A 16,802-nucleotide genomic window follows, 5' to 3' on the forward strand; every position below is an offset into this window, starting at 1 on the left:
CACCTTAGTTACATAGTAAATGACAGCAGATAAAGACCTCTACGGTCCATCCAGTCAGCCCAATAAGATAGTACATAAATACATAAGTAATGCCATACTGGGAAAAGACCAAGGGTCCATCGAGCCCAGCATCCTGTCCACGACAGCGGCCAATCCAGGCCAAGGGCACCTGGCAAGCTTCCCAAACGTACAAACATTCTATACATGTTATTCCTGGAATTTTGGAGTTTTCCAAGTCCGTTTAGTAGCGGTTTATGGACTTGTCCTTTAGGAAACCGTCCAACCCCTTTTTAAACTCTGCTAAGCTAACCGCCTTCACCACTTTCTCCGGCAACAAATTCCAGAGTTTAATTACACGTTGGGTGAAGAAAAATTTTCTCCGATTTGTTTTAAATTTACTACACTGTAGTTTCATCGCATGCCCCCTAGTCCTAGTATATTTGGAAAGCGTGAACAGACGCTTCACATCCACCTGTTCCACTCCACTCATTATTTTATATACCTCTATCATGTCTCCCCTCAGCCGTCTCTTCTCCAAGCTGTATAGCCCTAGCCTCCTTAGTCTTTCTTCATAGGGAAGTCGTCCCATCCCTGCACCTTTTCCAATTCTACTATATCTTTCTTGAGATGCGGCGACCAGAATTGAACACAATACTCAAGGTGCGGTCGCACCATGGAGCGATACAACGGCATTATAACATCCTCACACCTGTTTTCCATACCTTTCCTGATAAACTCATTTTTCATGGTTTGTGATACTTTATATGTATACCCGAGTTTGATTTGTCCTTGCCTTTCTCAGGGCACAGACCGTAAAAGTCTGCCCAGCTCTGTTATTGAACTTTCCATATATATTCATTTACGATCAGGGCGTAAACCGTAGAAGTCTGCCCAGCACTGGTTTTGCTTCCCAGTTACTGGTGTCACCACCCAATCTCCGCTAAGATTCTGTAGGATCCATTCCTTCTAAACAGGATTCCTTTGTGTTTATTCTACACATGTTTGAATTCCATTACTGTTTTCCTCTCCACCACCCCCTGCGGGAGGGCATTCCACATTACCACCCTCTCTGTGAAAAAATACTTCCTGACATTACTCCTGAGTCTGCGCCCCCCCCCCCCCCCCCCAACCTTAATTCACGTCCTCTAGTTCTACCACCTTCCTGTCTCTGGAAAAGGTTCGTTTGCGGATTAATACCTTTCAAATATTTGAACATCTGCATCATGTCACCCCTGTTTCTCCTTTCCTCCAAGGTATACGTGTTCAGGTCGGTAAGTTTCTCCTCATACGGTTTGCAACGCAAATCTCATACCATTTTTGTAGCTTTTCTTTGCACTGCTTCCAGTCTTTTTACATCTTTCGCAAGATACGGCTTCCAAATCTGAACGCAGTACTCCAAGTGGGGCCTCACCAGTGACTTGTAGAGGGGCATCAACACCTCCTTTCTTCTGCTGGTTATACCCCTCTATGCAACCTGTCATCCTTCTGGCCACAGCAGTCGCCTTGTCACATTGTTTCTTCACATTCATATCCTCCGACACTAATTACTAATCTCTCCCCTTCTATTCCGTATCTCTCTTTTGAGTTTCTGCACCCCAAGTGCATTACTGTGCACTTCTTGGCATTAAATTTTAAGGACTAACTCTGGGGTAACAAACTGTTCTGGTTTCATTTCATGCTACCATGAACCTCTTGCGGAAACCGTTCTTTGGATTCTCTCTCTTTTTTTTTTTTTTTTGCTTTTTATGTATGCTATTAAACTAATGAATATAAAACACTATCCAGCTTATAATCGAACGAGAATAACGCCCAAGTTCCGACCTAAATCGGGAGATGGGCGTTCTTCTCACAAAAACAAATAAAGCGGTATAATCGAAAGCCGAACTTTGGACTCTTTCAACTGCACTCCGTCGCGGATGCGGACAAAGTTGACGGGGGCGTGTCGGAGGCGTGGTGAAGGCGGAACTGGGGCGTGGTTATCACCCGAACAGAGATGGGCGCCCTTCGCCGATAATGGATGCGTTTGTAGCTAGAATTTAGGGCACTTTTCCTGGACCCTGTTTTTTGACGAATAAGGCCCCAAAAAGTGCCCTAAATGACCAGATGACCCCCAGAGGGAGTCGGGGATGACCTCCCCTGACTCCCCCAGTGGTCACTAACCCCCTCCCACCACAACAAATGATGTTTCACAACTTTTTACTTTCACCCTCAAATGTCATACCCTCCTCCCAAGCAGCAGTATGCAGGTCCCTGGAGCAGTTGTTAGGGGGTGCAGTGGACGTCAGGCAGGTGGACCCAGGCCCATCCCCCCCCTACCTGTTACAATTGTGCTGCTTAATGCTACTAGTCGTCCAACCCCCCCAAACCCCCTGTACCCACATGTAGGTGCCCCCCTTCACCCCTTAGGGCTATAGTACTGGTGTAGACTTGTGGGCAGTGGGTTTTGAGGGGGATTTGGGGGGCTCAACACCCAAGGGAAGGGTGCTATGCACCTGGGAGCTCTTTTACCTTTTTGTTTGTTTTTGTAAATGTGCCCCCTAGGGTGCCCGGTTGGTGTCCTGGCATGTGAGGGGGACCAGTGCACTATGAATCCTGGCCCCTCCCACGAACAAATGCCTTGGATGTATTCGTTTTTGAGCTGGGCGATTTCATTTTCCATTATCGGTGAAAAGCAAAAACGCCCAGCTCACACCTTGGCGAATAAACCATGGGCGTCTATTTTTTTTTTGAACATACGGTTCACTCCGCCCCTTCACGGACCCGTTCTCGGAGATAAACGCCCATGGAGATAGGCGTTTCTGTTCGATTATGCCCCTCCATGTGTCTAAATTTTAGTGCTCAGCAAAACTCATATTGCTCCGGCTGGTCTACTGTTAGCAATATATAGTACTCAACATCATAGCACTACAGCCCTACCTCCCTCCTTTAGCATGCATATCTGAAAATGTATGAGGATGATCACTTAGCTTAGGGCTGGACTTTAATTGCTGCTGCTGCTGAGTACGTCTGAGTAGATCTCCGAGGCAATGCTGAATGTGCAATCGTGCTCGTGACGTGAGTGAATTCTTGCTTCTATTCTCTCATATGTCATCTTTAATTTTCCTGTGTCTTTGTCGTTCTCAACACAAGCTGTGTTTCGCTTGCTGTCACGTAATCAGGAGATCTTATCTGACTCGGAGCCCTGCTCCCTTTTTCTTAAGACAATCTGTGATATAAGTGTGCACGGTTGTTATTTCTATGCATGTTTTATGAAAATCTTATGCTATATTATACACTGACTGGGTCACCTCATACAATATTTTTCATTATTCTTTATCAGGAATCAATCTCATAACTCTGTGGCATACCTGAAGAGTTAAATTTTAACTGCCAGACCCTCGACCATTCTTCTAACTTTGGGAGATCCCTTCTCATTGTTTCTATTCCCTCCAGGGTATCCACTCTATTGGCTATCTTCGTGTCAGCTTCAAAAAGGCAAACCTTTTCCTCCAACCCTTCAGTAATATTTCTCACAAATATATTAAACAGAATAGACCCCAGCATCTTGTTGTAAAGGTACAGGGAGGGGGGAGGGAGGGGTTGTGCTTGTGCAGGGGAAGGGGTTTGGTTCACTGGACCACCTGTGAAAAAATTTTTAAAAGGTTCCGGGGTCACTGGGGGGGGGGGGGGGGGGATTGTAGTCGTGGTCCACTGGACCACCAGGGAAAGTTTAAAAAAATATTGGGGGGGATGGGGAGCGCCGGGAATTTAGGGGTAGGAATCACAAGCAAGCAGCCTTTATAGCTTCCTGCTTGTGCTTCTCTCCTATCCGACAGCTCCAGAACAGCCGTAAAATTTGCTTGTTAAATTAGGGCTGCACTGGAGCTGTGCATCCCCTGGAATACACATTAGACTACGAATGAGTTTGTTAGAATACTGGTGAGCTCATTGTAATACATTTGTATGGGGTTCTTGGTGGCTGCTAACGGCATACGTTAGAGCCACAGAAAACCCATTTGTGCATTACTAACTACGTAAACGTTTGCTTTAGTCTGGCTAGAACCAGTCTAAAGCAAATGTTAATAGCATGGTAAGCTTTGTGCATCTGGCCTTTGTGTCCATATACCCCCTCCCATGTCTGATATTACCTTTCTGTGTCCATATACCATCTGCATGCAGCACCTCCCCTTTGTGTCCCTGTCCATGGCCATCATCTCCCTTCTTTCTGTATACCTCCCTGTGGCCAGCTTCTCCCATCTCTTCCTCCCCAAACCATTGTGTCAGTCTCCCTCCCTCCCTGTACCTCTCCTCAGTATATTCAGTATTTTACTCCCTTTTCCTTCATCCCCTTGGTTCGATATCTCTTTCCCTTCCTTCCCTCCAGCCCCCCCTCCCCCAGTGGAACTTCAGCTCTGTCACGGTGGTGACTGTTTCCTTGTCTGTGCTCACTTCGCCCTCTGGTGGCCTGAACCGGTGGTGCTATGAACTGTCACACGTTCCAGACTTCAGCCCAGTCCGGTCCGGATCTTCCAGGCTGCCAGACTTGCTTTTCTTGTTTGTGCCTGGACAGCTGCCTTGTGATTCCTGCATCTGAACTTCAGCTGCTGATAGGCTTTATTAGCCACCTGGATACTTCTGCGTTTGCCTTTGCATCGTCTAAGGTCCCTGGTATGTGGGTGTGCTCTGTGCACTTCTGCCTAGTCCAGTTCTAGTCTGTGTTTCTTGCCTGGTTCTAGTTTGTTTGTGTGTAGTTAGCTTTGGTTTTATTGCTTAGTTCCTAGTCTTGTTTCTGGTCTGCATTTCCTTGTCGTGTCTGTGTTCCTTTTTAGTGGCTGCTTGGCAGCTTTCAGTCCTGACTCTCACCTGTCTGTGTTTCTGTCTTAGTGGCTGCCTGGCAGCTTTTAGTCCTGACTCTGTTGTGTGTTTCCTGTTGGTATCCAGTTCCTGCCGTGTCCTGTAAGTCCTGCCGGCCGCCTGCACCCAGGGGCTCAACTCCTGGGGACAGCAGTCAAGCGCAGGTGAAGTCTAGCTGTTCCTGCTCTGCCTGTCCCAGCTTGTTTTCCTCTGCTGCAACTCCAGTCCGGGGTTTCAGTCCTGTTCTGCCTTGCCTCTGGTTTGGGGGTGGTTTTGCCTGCCACTGCCGTTCCACAGCAGTGGTCCAAGGGCTCACAAACCCTGTGCTTCCGTGAGAAGCCTGACAAGCTCCAGCCCTCCCGCAGGTTCAACCCCACTGTCCCCTTCCACTCCAGCCTTGCCACCTCCCCCTGTGCAGGTCCAGCATGTTTTTGCCACAATCTCTACCTTATGGAGTTGCAAGGAAGATTCCCAACAGGTTTGCTCCTGGGCCTTCCCTTTGCCGGCTCCTTCTGATGTAATTTCTTTTTTCACAGCAGACGGAAGGTCCTGGCATAAGCCTGTGGGGATCCTCCTTGCGGCTTCATAAGGTAGAGAGATACAGCGGGAAGGGGGAGGGAGGAAGGAAGACAGAGATGTCAGACTCGCAGTTATCACATTTTTTCTTAAACCACGGGTGCAAGGCTTTAAAAGGAGTAAAATGTTTTGCTCCCACAGTAAATTGTTTTTGCTACCGTGGATATACTGTGAATTACCACAGTTACCCATTCCCGTGTCATTCTCTATTGCCAACTTAATGTTGAATGATGATGAATATATGAACTAAACTTGTTTGCTATTTTTTAATGTTCTTTCTAGAAAAACTTGCTGCAGATGTTGGTACGTCTTACGGCTGCTATTTTGTCCCAGCATTCTCAGGATTATATGCACCATATTGGGAACCTAGTGCAAGAGGGTAAGGATGTTTCTCTGAATATTCACTGCTCAATGATACTGATAATTTTTAAAATATCTAACATTATTCATGTTGTATAGACGCTTTATCCAAGACAATCTTGATAATTAGCTTATGCTGCTGATGTTTCCCATACTCTCTGTTCACCTAGTTACTACCTTCACGATTATCCCCACTCATTCTCTGTCTGCATTCCTCCAGTCTTCATCCCTGTATGAGTAAGCCTTCTCTGCCTGCTTCCAATATCACTAGCAGCAGAGACTGTGGGAAAGATCCAGCCAATGGCATAGTTGTGGGAGCAGAGCACTGGAAGGCAACTCTAGTCACAGAAAGGGAAAGGGGTAAGTCAGGGGGAAACTCCTCTGCTATTCAAGTGAAGCTTCTGTGTAAGGTGAAGGAGGAGAAGAATGAGATCTGCAAGAGGCAATGGCTGATTTCTGAGTGGCTGAAGTAGAAATCGACTGCAGGCAGCAGCATGCAGTTAGTGGGGTGGGGGGGGGGGGGGGATGCACACACATTAGCTAGTGAACAATTAAAAAAAAAAGCTGGTTTGGCATAGGAGTTAGCTTGCATGATGCACAATACGTTACAATTCTATTTATTTATATATTTGTAAAAATGTATATACCCTCTACTTGGCATCACAATAGTATTTATGCTGGCTGCCAAAAGAATCTTTTAAAGAAAATGCAGACAGTTCAGAATACTACAGCTTGCTTGATTTTTGTGCCCACAAATGACAGCGATTCCTTTGTTGGTGGCACTTCATTGGCTGCCGGTAGAAGTCTGTGTCCAGTTCAAAGTTTGTGTAACGATCTTTAAGATTCTGTATGGGTTAGCTCCTGCTTATCTATCGAACTGGGCTCAGACCACTGCTAAAAATAAAGGTCTTCGTGATGATGTCCAGCTTCATTTTCCTATTCCTAGGGGGCTGACACATAAGACTATATTTTCAGCTAGTCTTTTATATCAAACTCTAAAACAAACAATCCAAAACTCACTGGTATAAATAATACAAGCCCAATCCCAACCAGGAGTAAGCACTCTGAAAGTAATAAAGAAGGGGCGCCCTCAGATATATTAATCACCAACATGGTGGACCAAATTAATGATAACTGCTAAAAAGTGAACAATTACAACTCTTTCATTATGCCACCCTCTTCAGTGGATATATAGTGTAATATGTGCATAAATTTGCAACACCAAGTGATTTAAACTTAATCTTCAAAATCACAACATGGCGAAATGAGATACTTACCTTAGGAGCCTGGCGCCATCCAACAAAGGACGCCAAGGGCTCAGGAGGTAACAAGGGTCTCTGCAAGAGATCACACCAAACTCCTCTATTTGAAGATGCCCAACACCACGGGTTTCATACCGGAGCTTTCTACCCTTTACCCTTTCTACCTTTTAGTGGTTATTGTTAATTTGGTCCACCACATTGGTGATTAATATATCTGAGAGTGCCCCTTCTCTGTTACTTTCTAAGTGCTTGCTCCTGGTTGGGATTAGTCTTTTATATCAATCATCTGCTATTTGAAGTTCAACTCCACTTCAGTTGAGAAATATACAGAATAATTTTATCTTCCGAAATGTTATGAAGACATTTCTTTTTAAGGAATTTTTATCTTAAAAAGGTTTGGAGATTTTTTTTTTTGTATGTACTATTGATATAAGATTGTTTGCCTGTTTCTTTTAATCTGTTATCCACAGTGAACTCCATTTGAGGAACTTGCAGAATATAAGTAATAATGTGGAAACAGCAAAGAGTTCACTACTTTACTAAACCACAAACCCTCCCTCCTCCCTTGCATTTGCAACTTATTCCACTCCAAAACAGCTCTTATCCCAAATGCCTTCTTCCTTATCGTCTGCTCCAGACCATTCCCGACAAGTGGGTAATATGCCCTCCTACCAGCAGAGGGAGACTGAGAATTATGTACTTATGTAAGGGGCTGTGCAACCCTGACCTGCTCAGTATTACTCAGTCTCGCAGCAGAGGTAGGTGAGTCTGTGCAGCCCTGCTCTTTTGGTTGTGTGCGCCATTTTTGGCCCCATTTAGTAAGAAAACTTAGAATAATATTTAAGGGATTGCTTCAGGGGTGTCCTGGAGCAGAATACACAGGCAGCAGAAAAAAAAAGTCTCTTTCTTACCTCAGGCTTGGGCCCCTGCACTTTTGGGGGTGTATACTCCAGTCTCTGGTTCCCTCCACCCCCTTTCTCCCCCTCCTGCTCTCCTTTGTTGAGTGGTGTGTCTCAGCCTTCTCGCCCGTGTACCTGAGAGTTCCTTGAGGTGGGCCTGTAGTTGGAACAGAGCACTGCCAGTATTAAATAAATAAATAAATAAAAAGGAGACGACACTCTGGGCTGGTTGTAGCACACTATCAGGCAGGGGAGCATATTTTGCGGTGAGAAGCTTGTGACTGGATACCGCTCTGGTACAGTTTGGCATGGCCTCCCAGGCAGAGAAGGCACGTAGGTGCGCGACCTGTTCCGCTCAGTGGGTGATCTCTGTGCACAGTGGTGTTTGCTATGTGTGTGAAGAAACGGAGACAGTGACGGGCGCTGACCCGGAATCAGGTGTCCCATGGCGGGGAGTGCTGGGAAGGCCCCTTGGCAGAGTAAGGAGTCTTCTGTTGTGGAAACTGCGCTCCTGGCATGTGGCACTCCCGATGCCGTTTTGGTGGGAATGTCCTCCATTTTGGATCCAAGTGCTGCGGGGCTGGACTCTGGAGAGGGACCGTCGCTTCATTCCAGGCATGATGCCTCTGCGGTCCCCTCTCATTTTTCCCCCAAATTTGTTCTACTACATCAGGCTTATTGCCTGAAGAGGGGGCCCACTCTGGAGGCTGTGGGAGATCCCCTGGAGACCAGGGCCCTGGAAGGGTCACTTGGGGCACCTGGGGGCCAAGAAGGCCCGTATTTCAGCTGGGGATGACCTGGAGGAAGTGCTTTCCCTCAGGTCAGAGCTCCCATTCTCTGAGGATGCAGATCGGGGAGGGCCCTAGGATACAGATAGCCTGGGGGAACCTGCTCATGTGCCTATGGGGGAGGATCCCTCAGTTCAGATTTTTAGGTGTCAAGAGTTGCCAACTTTGTTGGTGGAGGTCCTGCAGGCTCTAATTGTCTGAAGACCCTTCTCAGGTGTCTTGGAAGAGCGACCAGCTGTTAAAGGGGGTGTGCCGGCCGCCCCAGACCTTTCCGTATCACGAGGATTTGCGGGAGTTGGTAGAGGGTGAGTGACAGACACTGGATTCGCCGTTGTGCATTGGTCAGGCAATGGCTCGACTTTATCAGCTCCCTGTGTCGGACCTTAAGTGTTTCCAGGTCCCTAAGGTGGATGCTGTGGTGATGGCGGTCACCAAGATGACAGCTATTTTTGTAGAGGGTGGGGTGGCATTCTGGTCCCTCCAGAAGAAAGAGGTTCTGGGAGGTATTTCATTTATTTTGTGGTGCCCAAAAAGGAGGATTCCTGGTGGCCTGTCCTGGATCTCAAGAGGGTGAATTGGGCCTTGGCGCGTTTCTCCCTTTTGCATGGAGACCCTACATTCAGTGATAGTAGCGGTGCAGCCGGGAGAGTTTCTGATCTCCCTAGGTCTGTCAGAAGCATACCTTTATATTCCAATTCTTCAGGATCATCAGCGTTTTCTTCGGTTTGTAGTCTTGGGGGAACACTGCCAGTTTCAGGCAATGCCCTTTGGCTTGGCTACTGCACCACAGGCCTTCTCCAAGGTGATGGTGGTGGTGGCTCACCTTGGGCAGGAGGGCATTTTGGTGCACCCCTACTTGGATGACTGGCTGGTAAGAGAGAAGTCCATAGAGGAGAGCCGCACAGCTACAGCTCGGGTGGTCCAACTACTTCAACATCTAGGTTGCATTGTCAATGTGGCCAAGAGTTGGAATATTTAGGGTTTCATTTTGACATGCGGGATGGCATGGTGTGCCTCCCGGAAGCACAGCGCCATAAGATTCAGTCACAGATTCGCCGGCTTCTCATAGTCAAGGATCCGTCCACTTAGGCAATTCTCCAGGTCCTCGGTTCCATGGCGGCAGCAATCAAAGTGGTTCCGTGGGCGAGGATTCACATGAGGCCTCTTCAGTCTGCTCTCTTGACATGTTGGTCTCCTCAGTCAGATGCGGTCTATTGCAGAGTGCTGCTTCGCAGGGCAGTTCACCTCAGCCTTTAGTGGTGGCTGGATTAATGGCATCTGAGTCGGGATATACCTCTGGACCACGTGCTGATGACTACGGACCCCATTCTCTCCAAGTGAGGAGCCCATTGTCAGGGGCAAGTGTCTCAGGGGCCGCTGGTAGGAAGAGGAGTCCCATTGGTCGATCAACCATTGGGAGACTCGAGCGATGTCTTGCCCTGTTGGCCTGTCAACTGTTGATTCATCTCCGGGATGTTTGCATACTCTCAGACAATGTGACTTCAGTAGCTTATGTCATTTGCCAGGGAGGTACCAAGTGCCCTCTGTTGGCATGAAAAGCAGCCCTGATCATGACAATGGGTGGAGCACAATTTACGGTTGCTGTCAGCGATGCATTTGTTGAGCTCCGCCATTCTGGCGGTGGATTATCTCAATCGCCATCATCTGGCTGGGGGAGTGGAGTTTGGCTCTCTTTGTGTTTCAACTCATTGTCGACAGGTGGGATTCCCTGATCATGGATCTCATGGCCACAGCCAAGAATGCAAAGGCCCCAAGGTAGTTGTCAAAAGGAACCGTTGTCAGAGGGTCTGGATGCGTTGGCTCAGCCCTGGCCATCTCAGGGTCTGGTATTTGTGTTCCCTCTGTGGCCGCTCATCAGTTGAGTTCTGCAGCTTACTCAGGGTCACGGCAGTCAAATAGTTCTGGTGGCGCCCAACTGGCCATGCCGGCCATGGTATGCCGATATGGTTTGGCTGCAGGTGTGCAATCCAATTCATTTTCCCTTAGAGAGCGGTCTGCTGTAGCAGGGTCCCATTCTTATGACCGATGCAGTTCGATTCTCGCTGAAGGCTTGGCTGTTGAGCGGACGAGGTGGTTGAAGAAGGGGTATTCCTCCGGGGTAAGTTGTACCCTCTTGAGCTCTAGGAAACAGCAGTTCCATCCTTTTTCCCAAAGTAACTTCTTTTCATTTTAATCAGTCTGTTTCTTTGCCATCCTTTTCACAGGAGGAGTCTCCATCCTTGTACAGGCTTCATGTCCGTAGGGCACTGAAGTGTTAGTTTGCCAGACAGCGCAGTTTTGTAAGTCGGATCATCTTTTGTTTTGTTTGGCAGTCCGTGGAAAGGGGAGGTGGTGTCGGAGGACTCCATCGCTCGCTGGATTAAGGAGGCTGTGGAGCATTTTACATAGGCTCAGGCCTCCTCTTGGGCGGAGCATTCTCTTATTCCTCCGCAGGACATTTGCCAGGAGGCATCTTGGTCCTCTCTTCATTCCTTTGTCAGGCATTACCGGTTGGATGTTCAGTCCCGACAGGATGCTTCTTTTGGGGCTTCTGTGTTGGTCCAGGGAATTTCTCACCCTCAATGAGTACTGCTTTGGTACTTCCTACCCATCGAGAATGGTCTGGAGCAGATGATAAGGAAGGAGAAATTAGATCTTACCGCTAATTTGCTTTCCTTCAGTCTCTCCAGACCATTCCCGAACCCCACCCAGGAGGAGTGTGTCGCCTTGGTGGGGTGTCTGATGCTTCTAGGGCTTCAAGCGGCTACTGTGATGTTGCAGTCTCGTTTGGTTGGATGTCTGGTGCTGTCTTCCATCCGTGGGTTCCTGAAAGGAGTTTAGTTATGTTATGTTTTCTGTTTCTGAGTTTTTGTGATTCTTCTATGGTGCTTGGCTATTTGAAATACTGAGCAGGTCAGGGTTGCACAGCCCCTTATAACTACATAAGTACATAAGTATTACCATACTGGGATAGACCGAAGGTCCATCAAGAGCAGCATCCTGTTTCCAACAGTGGCCAATCCAGGCCACAAGTACCTGGCAAGATCCCAAAATAATATAATACATTTTATGCTGCTTATTCTAGAAATAAGCAGTGGATTTTCCCCAAGTCCATTTTAGTAATGGTCTATGGACTTTTCCTTTAGGAAGCCATCCAAACCTTTTTTTAAACCCTGCAAAGCTAACCGTTTACTACATTCTCTGTTAATGAGTTTAATTATACATTGAGTGAAGAAATATTTTCTCTGATTTGTTTTAAATTTACTACTTTCTAGCTTCATTGTGTGCTCCATAGTCCTAGTATTTTTGGAAAGAGTAAACAAGCGATTCACATCTACCCGTTCCACTCCTTATTTTATAGACCTCTGTCATATCTCCCCTCAGCCGTCTTTTCTCCAAGCTGAAGAGCCCTAGCCGCTTTAGCCTTTCCTCATAGGGAAGTCTTCCCATCCCCTTTATCATTTTCATCGCTCTTCTTTGTACATTTTCTAATTCCACTATATCTTTTGTGAGATGCGGTGACCAGAATTGTACACAATATTTGAGGTGCGGTCGCACCATGGAGCGATACAAAGGCATTATAACATCCTTATTTTTGTTTTCCATTCCTTTCCTAATAATACCTAACATTCTATTTGCTTTCTTAGCCGCACACTGAGCAGAGGGTTTCAACGTACCATCAGCAATGACGCTTAGATCCCTTTCCCGGTCGGTGACTCTTAATGTGGAACCTTGCATTACATAACTATGAAAATCTAATAACTACAAAAGCAGTGATTATTATGTACATAAGTACATAAGTAGTGCCATACTGGGAAAGACCAAAGGTCCATCTAGCCCAGCATCCTGTCACCGACAGTGGCCAATCCAGGTCAAGGGCACCTGGCACGCTCCCTAAACGTAAAAACATTCCAGACAAGTTATACCTAAAAATGCGGAATTTTTCCAAGTCCATTTAATAGCGGTCTATGGACTTGTCCTTTAGGAATCTATCTAACCCCTTTTTAAACTCCGTCAAGCTAACCGCCCGTACCACGTTCTCCGGCAACGAATTCCAGAGTCTAATTACACGTTGGGTGAAGAAAAATTTTCTCCGATTCGTTTTAAATTTACCACACTGTAGCTTCAACTCATGCCCTCTAGTCCTAGTATTTTTGGATAGCGTGAACAGTCGCTTCACATCCACCCGATCCATTCCACTCATTATTTTATACACTTCTATCATATCTCCCCTCAGCCGTCTCTTCTCCAAGCTGAAAAGCCCTAGCCTTCTCAGCCTCTCTTCATAGGAAAGTCGTCCCATCCCCACTATCATTTTCGTCGCCCTTCGCTGTACCTTTTCCAATTCTACTATATCTTTTTTGAGATACGGAGACCAGTACTGAACACAATACTCCAGGTGCGGTCGCACCATGGAGCGATACAACGGCATTATAACATCCGCACACCTGGACTCCATACCCTTCCTAATAACACCCAACATTCTATTCGCTTTCCTAGCCGCAGCAGCACACTGAGCAGAAGGTTTCAGCGTATCATCGACGACGACACCCAGATCCCTTTCTTGATCCGTAACTCCTAACGTGGAACCTTGCAAGACGTAGCTATAATTCGGGTTCCTCTTACCCACATGCATCACTTTGCACTTGTCAACATTGAACTTCATCTGCCACTTGCACGCCCATTCTCCCAGTCTCGCAAGGTCCTCCTGTAATCGTTCACATTCCTCCTGCGACTTGACGACCCTGAATAATTTTGTGTCATCGGCGAATTTAATTACCTCACTAGTTATTCCCATCTCTAGGTCATTTATAAATACATTAAAAAGCAACGGACCCAGCACAGACCACTGCGGGACCCCACTAACTACCCTCCTCCACTGAGAATACTGGCCACGCAATCCTACTCTCTGCTTCCTATCTTTCAACCAGTTCTTAATCCATAATAGTACCCTACCTCCGATTCCATGACTCTGCAATTTCTTCAGGAGTCTTTCGTGCGGCACTTTGTCAAACGCCTTCTGAAAATCCAGATATACAATATCAACCGGCTCCCCATTGTCCACATGTTTGCTTACCCCCTCAAAAAAATGCATTAGATTGGTGAGGCAAGACTTCCCTTCACTAAATCCGTGCTGACTTTGTCTCATCAGTCCATGTTTTTGTATATGCTCTGCAATTTTATTCTTAATAATAGCCTCCACCATCTTGCCCGGCACCGACGTCAGACTCACCGGTCTATAATTTCCCGGATCTCCTCTGGAACCCTTCTTAAAAATGAGGGAAAATGAGGGAAAAGTCTCAACTACTACAGCTATATTCACACATCAGTGTTAATTTTATAGCATGTAGAAAAAGTCATCACCGACTGAAAAACCCTCAAATATTTATTTTTTATCCCTATACTTTTTATTGAAAAAAAAAATTTTTTTAAATATATCCTCTAAATTGAATGACTAAGTGAAACTAAAAAATAACTTGTTCACTTATTAAAAAAAGTAAAGCCGTTCACTTATCTTGTCATATTCTTTTTTTTCTTTTTTTCAATACTGTGCCTGTTCCATCTCAGTACTGTGCCAGTTCCTACGGTCCCGTTTCGAATATCTTCATCAGGGAACCCACTCACACCAAGGTTTCAATGCCAGGCATGCTTTACGTCATTATTATCAACGTTTTGCAATAGGTCAGAGCTGACAGAATGGTGTACAATGCCCTCTTTCAGCCACATTCAAGGTAATAACTAAGTTCTCTAACGTGGGTAACACATGAAAGGGATCTAAAACTGGCTTACAAAAATGGCCACTACCTCATGGACTACCGGAAACAAAACAGGGCACACTCTGACCCAGTTAGCAGGGGAAAAAGCACCATGGGAGTAGAGCCCACTACCCTACACCCTCCACAATGCATTGCTGATGTGACTCTGCAGTACACCTAACAGAAAAGGTGTCACACTCACCCGAGAGCCACATCACAACCAAGGAAAGGCTGTCAGAGGATACAACACATTCTGCTGTCATGGAGGTGGGTACGGCATTTGAGGCTGGCATACAGGCTGGCAAAAAAGGTTTTTAGTTTTATTTGTTTAGTATGGGAGAAGGGGGTGGTGACCACTGGGGGAGTATGGGAAGGTCATCCCCCATTCCCTCCAGTGGTCATCTGGTGAGTTGGGGCACCTTTTTGAGGCTTGGTCGTGAAAATAAAAGGAACAAGTAAACCCGGCAAAATACTGCATAATGCCACTTTTTTTTCCATTATCGGCGAAAGCCGGCCATCTGGTAGCCACGGCCATGCCTACCCATGCCCCACCTTCGCTTCGCCGCCGACACGCCCCTTTGAACTTTCGCCGGCGAGGCGATGGGAAAGCGGCGATGCTGTCAAAAAAGCAGTTTTCGATTATACCGATTTTGCCGCTTTTCCGAGATCGCCGGCCATCTCCTGATTTATGTCGGGAAATAGCCGACGATCACTTTCGAAAATAAGCCTGAGTAACATAGTAGATGATGGCAGAAAAAGACCTGCACGGTTCATCCAGTCTGCCCAACAAGATAAACTCATATGTGGTACTTTTTGTGTATACCGTACCTTGATTTGTACCTGTCCTCTTCAGGGCACAGACCCTATAAGTCTGCCCAGCATTATCCCCGCCTCAGACCATACAAGTCTTCCCAGCACTATCCCCGCCGCCCAACCACCAGCCCTGCCTCCCACCACCGGCTCTACCACCCAATCTCGGCTAAGCTCCTGAGGATCCATTCCTTCTGAACAGGATTCCTTTATGTATATCCCACGCATGTTTGAATTCCGTTACCGTTTTCATTTTCACCACCTCCCGTGGGAGGGCATTCCAAGCATCCACTACTCTCTCCATGAAGAAATACTTCCTGACGTTTTTCTTGAGTCTGCCCCCCTTCAATCTCATTTCATGTCTTCTCGTTCTACCGCCCTCCCCTCTCCGGAAAAGGTTCGTTTGCGGATTAATACCTTTCAAATATTTGAACGTCTGTATCATATCACCCGTTTCTCCTTTCCTCCAGGGTATACATGTTCAGGTCAACAAGTCTCTCCTCATACGTCTTGTAACGCAAATCCCATACCATTCTCGTAGCTTTTCTTTGCACTGCTTCCATTTTTTTAACATCCTTCGCAAGAAGGTAACCAATGCAACTCTCTAAACAAAGGGACAATCCTGCTACTACTACTATTTATCATGTCTATAGCGCCATTAGATGTACACAGCGCTGTGCACATTATATACAGGTACTTCTCTGTCCCTAGTAGGCTTACAATCTAAGGTGGGGGTTTTTGTACCTGAGGCAATGAAAGGTTAAGTGACTGGCCCAAAGTCAAATGGAGCTGCAGTGGGAATTGAACCCAGTTCCCCAGGACTTCAGCTCACTGCACTAACCATTAGGCTACTCCTCCACACTGGGGTGCCTTACATAAAAACCTAGCTAACAAATTTTGAGACCCACATACAAAAACCATACCATACCATACCATACAAGCTTATATCCCACTAATACTTTACAGTTCAAAGTAGGTAACAAAGCAAGACAAACCAGAACAAACTTTTGGGATATAACTTTAAAGAGGGTTAAGAAAATGAATCAAATAAATGAGGTAAATTTGAAAAAAGTAGAGTAAAACCTAATAATAGAACTACCGTGGAACAGTATCAAAAATGTACACATTTAACAGCACTAGAATTCAAATACCAGAGATATAATACAATGTTAGCGTAATACCAACGATATGCCTAATCATGCATTAGAACATTCAATTGACATAGATATGATGCTAAAGAATTTCTGCAATACAGCTTACCATATAGCAGAGGGACCAAGAGCAGATATATGATGGGAACAAGATGCATAGTACAGAGTCAGTTGGTATAATTTGATGGTTAGCTAAACTCAAGGCAAGTTTGTTGTATATTTAAGCAAGAGAGGAACTGATCTAAGTTACAATGTTTGTAGCAAGCTAGTCCAGGTTCAGAATGAGTGTATACAGTCACCCCACGTATTAAAGGCTTGGGAGAAGAGCCAGGCTTTCACCTGCTTCCTGAAGTAGATGCAGTCTCGA

At 46.2% G+C, this 16,802-nt stretch overlaps 1 protein-coding gene across 1 annotated transcript in view; it reads left to right on the top strand.

Moving 5' to 3' along the window:
• GK (glycerol kinase) overlaps nt 1-16,802 on the top strand; it is a 311,446-nt gene that overhangs the window by 219,103 nt on the left and 75,541 nt on the right. The window contains exon 15 of the mRNA XM_030202379.1: nt 5,692-5,788. Coding sequence (XP_030058239.1) covers nt 5,692-5,788 — 97 coding nt within the window. The remainder of the gene's footprint in view (nt 1-5,691; nt 5,789-16,802) is intronic.

The sequence above is a fragment of the Microcaecilia unicolor genome, chromosome 4 (assembly GCF_901765095.1).
Source record: "Microcaecilia unicolor chromosome 4, aMicUni1.1, whole genome shotgun sequence".
Lineage (NCBI taxonomy): Eukaryota > Metazoa > Chordata > Amphibia > Gymnophiona > Siphonopidae > Microcaecilia > Microcaecilia unicolor.